Source organism: Coregonus lavaretus, assembly GCF_964263955.1.
Source record: "Coregonus lavaretus genome assembly, chromosome: 25".
NCBI classification, from domain to species: Eukaryota; Metazoa; Chordata; class Actinopteri; order Salmoniformes; family Salmonidae; genus Coregonus; species Coregonus lavaretus.
In genome coordinates this window covers 45,783,923-45,786,591 of record NC_140012.1, presented here as the reverse complement: position 1 = coordinate 45,786,591, position 2,669 = coordinate 45,783,923, and the positions used below count along the sequence as shown (strand labels likewise).

The following is a 2,669-nucleotide window of genomic DNA, read 5'->3' as shown; positions in this document are numbered from 1 at the left end:
CTATATGATATTATATTTTTCTTATACAGACTTTTTCCTTTCCCCTTGCTGCTGAGGACCCCCTAAGGACCCTGGCAGACCCCAGTTTGTAGTTCAGACAATTTACCTGGTGACTCTGTGCAGTAGAAATATTGTCCTCTTGCTTTCGATGGTGATGTCTCTGCTGAGTTTGACCAGGCGCTCATGCTTGTCATGCTTGGTGTCTAGGTCCTGCTGGAACACTGGTAGAAATATCTGATTAGTAGGCTGCATCTCATTCTCTTTCTACCATAACTATATGTTATCATGAAGCAAATTAAAACGTAAAGTCCATTTTTAAGCATACAGCAAGAGGAGAGAGGAGGAGGTGGAGACGGGGGTGGGAGAAGGAGGAGTGAACTCTGGGCTGATTCTAAATTCTTTCTCACATCAATCAGTGTAACCGAAGGTACCACAGAAAGTTATCTAGTAGATACCTTTGAATGCAGCTATCACAGGTGATGTCAGGTTAGCTCCTGTGTCGCGGTCATCTGTTTTCTGAGTTGTCTTCATCCGAGGACACCCTTCACCTGAGGAGAGAGACAGGGAGATTACAAATGAGGCAACCCCTTCACCTGAGGAGAGAGACACAGAGATTCCAGATGAGGTCACCTCTTCACCTGAGGAGAGAGACAGGGAGATTACAAATGAGGTCACCCCTTCACCTGAGGAGAGAGACAGGGAGATTACAAATGAGGTCACCCCTTCACCTGAGGAGAGAGACACGGAGATTACAGATGAGGTCACCCCTTCACCTGAGGAGAGAGACAGGGAGATTACAAATGAGGTCACCCCTTCACCTGAGGAGAGAGACAGGGAGATTCCAGATGAGGTCACCCCTTCACCTGAGGAGAGAGACACGGAGATTACAGATGAGGTCACCCCTTCACCTGAGGAGAGAGACACGGAGATTACAGATGAGGTCACCCCTTCACCTGAGGAGAGAGACAGGGAGATTACAGATGAGGTCACCCCTTCACCTGAGGAGAGAGACACTGAGATTACAGATGAGGTCACCCCTTCACCTGAGGAGAGAGACAGGGAGATTCCAGATGAGGTCACCCCTTCACCTGAGGAGAGAGACAGGGAGATTCCAGATGAGGTCACCCATTCACCTGAGGAGAGAGACAGGGAGATTCCAGATGAGGTCACCCCTTCACCTGAGGAGAGAGACACGGAGATTCCAGATGAGGTCACCCCTTCACCTGAGGAGAGAGACAGGGAGATTCCAGATGAGGTCACCCCTTCACCTGAGGAGAGAGACAGGGAGATTACAGATGAGGATACCCTTCACCTGAGGAGAGAGACACGGAGATTACAGATGAAAGATTCATATTATATTTAAGCATTAAGGCCCGAGGGGGTGTGGTATATGGCCAACATACCACGGCGAAGGGCTGTTCTTTCGCACGATGCAACACGGAGTGCCTGGGCACAGCCCTTAGCTGTGGTATATTGGCCATATACCACAAACCCCTGAGGTGCCTTATTGCTATTATAAACTGGTTACCAACGTAATTAGAAGAGTAAAAATAAATGTTTTGTCATACCCATGGTATATGGTCTGTGATAAACTGGGTGGTTCAAGCCCTGAATACTGATTGGCTGACAGCTGTGGTATATCAGACCGTATACCATGGGTATGACAAAACATTAGTTTTTACTGCTCTAATGACGTTGTTAACCAGTTTATTATAGCAATAAGGCACCTCAGGGGTTTGTGGTATATGGCCAATATACCACGGCTAAGGGCTGTATCCAGGCACTCCGCGTTGCGTTGTGCATAAGAACAGCCCTGCCCTTAGCCATGGTATATTGGCCATATACCATACCCCCTCGTGCCTTATTGCTTAAATATACCACGGCTGTCAGCCAATCAGCATTCAGAGCTCAAACCACACAGTTTCTAATTTACATTATAAACGGTATTACAAAACATGTCTTTTTACTGCTCTAATTACGTTGGTAACCAGTTTATAATAGCAATAAGGCACCTCGGGGGTTTGTGGTATTTGACCAATATTCCTCGGCTAAGGGATATATCCAGGCACTCCGCGTTGCGTCATACTGAGAACATCCCTTAGCCGTGGTATATTGTCCATCTACCACACCCCCTCGGGGCTTATTGCTTAAATATAGCTAGTGTAGGCTTTATGGGACAAACATGATTAGCTAGCTAGCTATGTGAATTCCACATTTATGCCCCGCTTCAAATCCAGAGCATAGCGATTTTACACATCATACATAATGTTAATAATTAATTTGATTACCTTCGCGCTTGCTCATAACTTCTATATAATCTTATTATCGTACAGGAATGTTGTTATTTTACAGTTACCTAGCTAGCAGCATTTGACTACAACCTGAAGCGACTGTTTACTTGTGATTGCGTCCAAGTTGAAGAGGCATGATACACATGTCAATTGCCTTAATCATTAGAGTTATTTTGAGTCATAAAATATATTTTCCGAAGAACAGAAGGATACGAGAAGCTGACTGAAAACCCATATACAATGTCTGCATTATTTTATATAATGTAGAATAGTAAACACAAAGCTTTGGTGTATTGAAATGTTCCGGCATTCCTAGGGGCACCCCATTCTGTTGGGACGATGGATTTTGGGAAATGTAGTTTCTAGTGGAAGAGACGT

At 45.2% G+C, this 2,669-nt stretch overlaps 1 protein-coding gene across 2 annotated transcripts in view; it reads right to left on the bottom strand.

Moving 5' to 3' along the window:
- The window catches only part of tsnax (translin-associated factor X), a 28,299-nt gene extending 25,876 nt beyond the window's left edge, over positions 1-2,423 (bottom strand). Inside the window, exons 1-3 of one of the 2 annotated variants that reach the window (XM_084141707.1) lie at positions 2,289-2,423; positions 456-548; positions 107-221 (exon numbers count right to left, since the gene is read on the bottom strand). In XM_084141707.1, the coding sequence (XP_083997833.1) occupies positions 107-221; positions 456-548; positions 2,289-2,304 (224 nt within the window). In that variant the 5' untranslated portion in view covers positions 2,305-2,423. The remainder of the gene's footprint in view (positions 1-106; positions 222-455; positions 549-2,288) is intronic. The other variant, XM_084141708.1, reaches the window with a different exon arrangement.
- Positions 2,424-2,669: the final 246 nt, after the last annotated feature.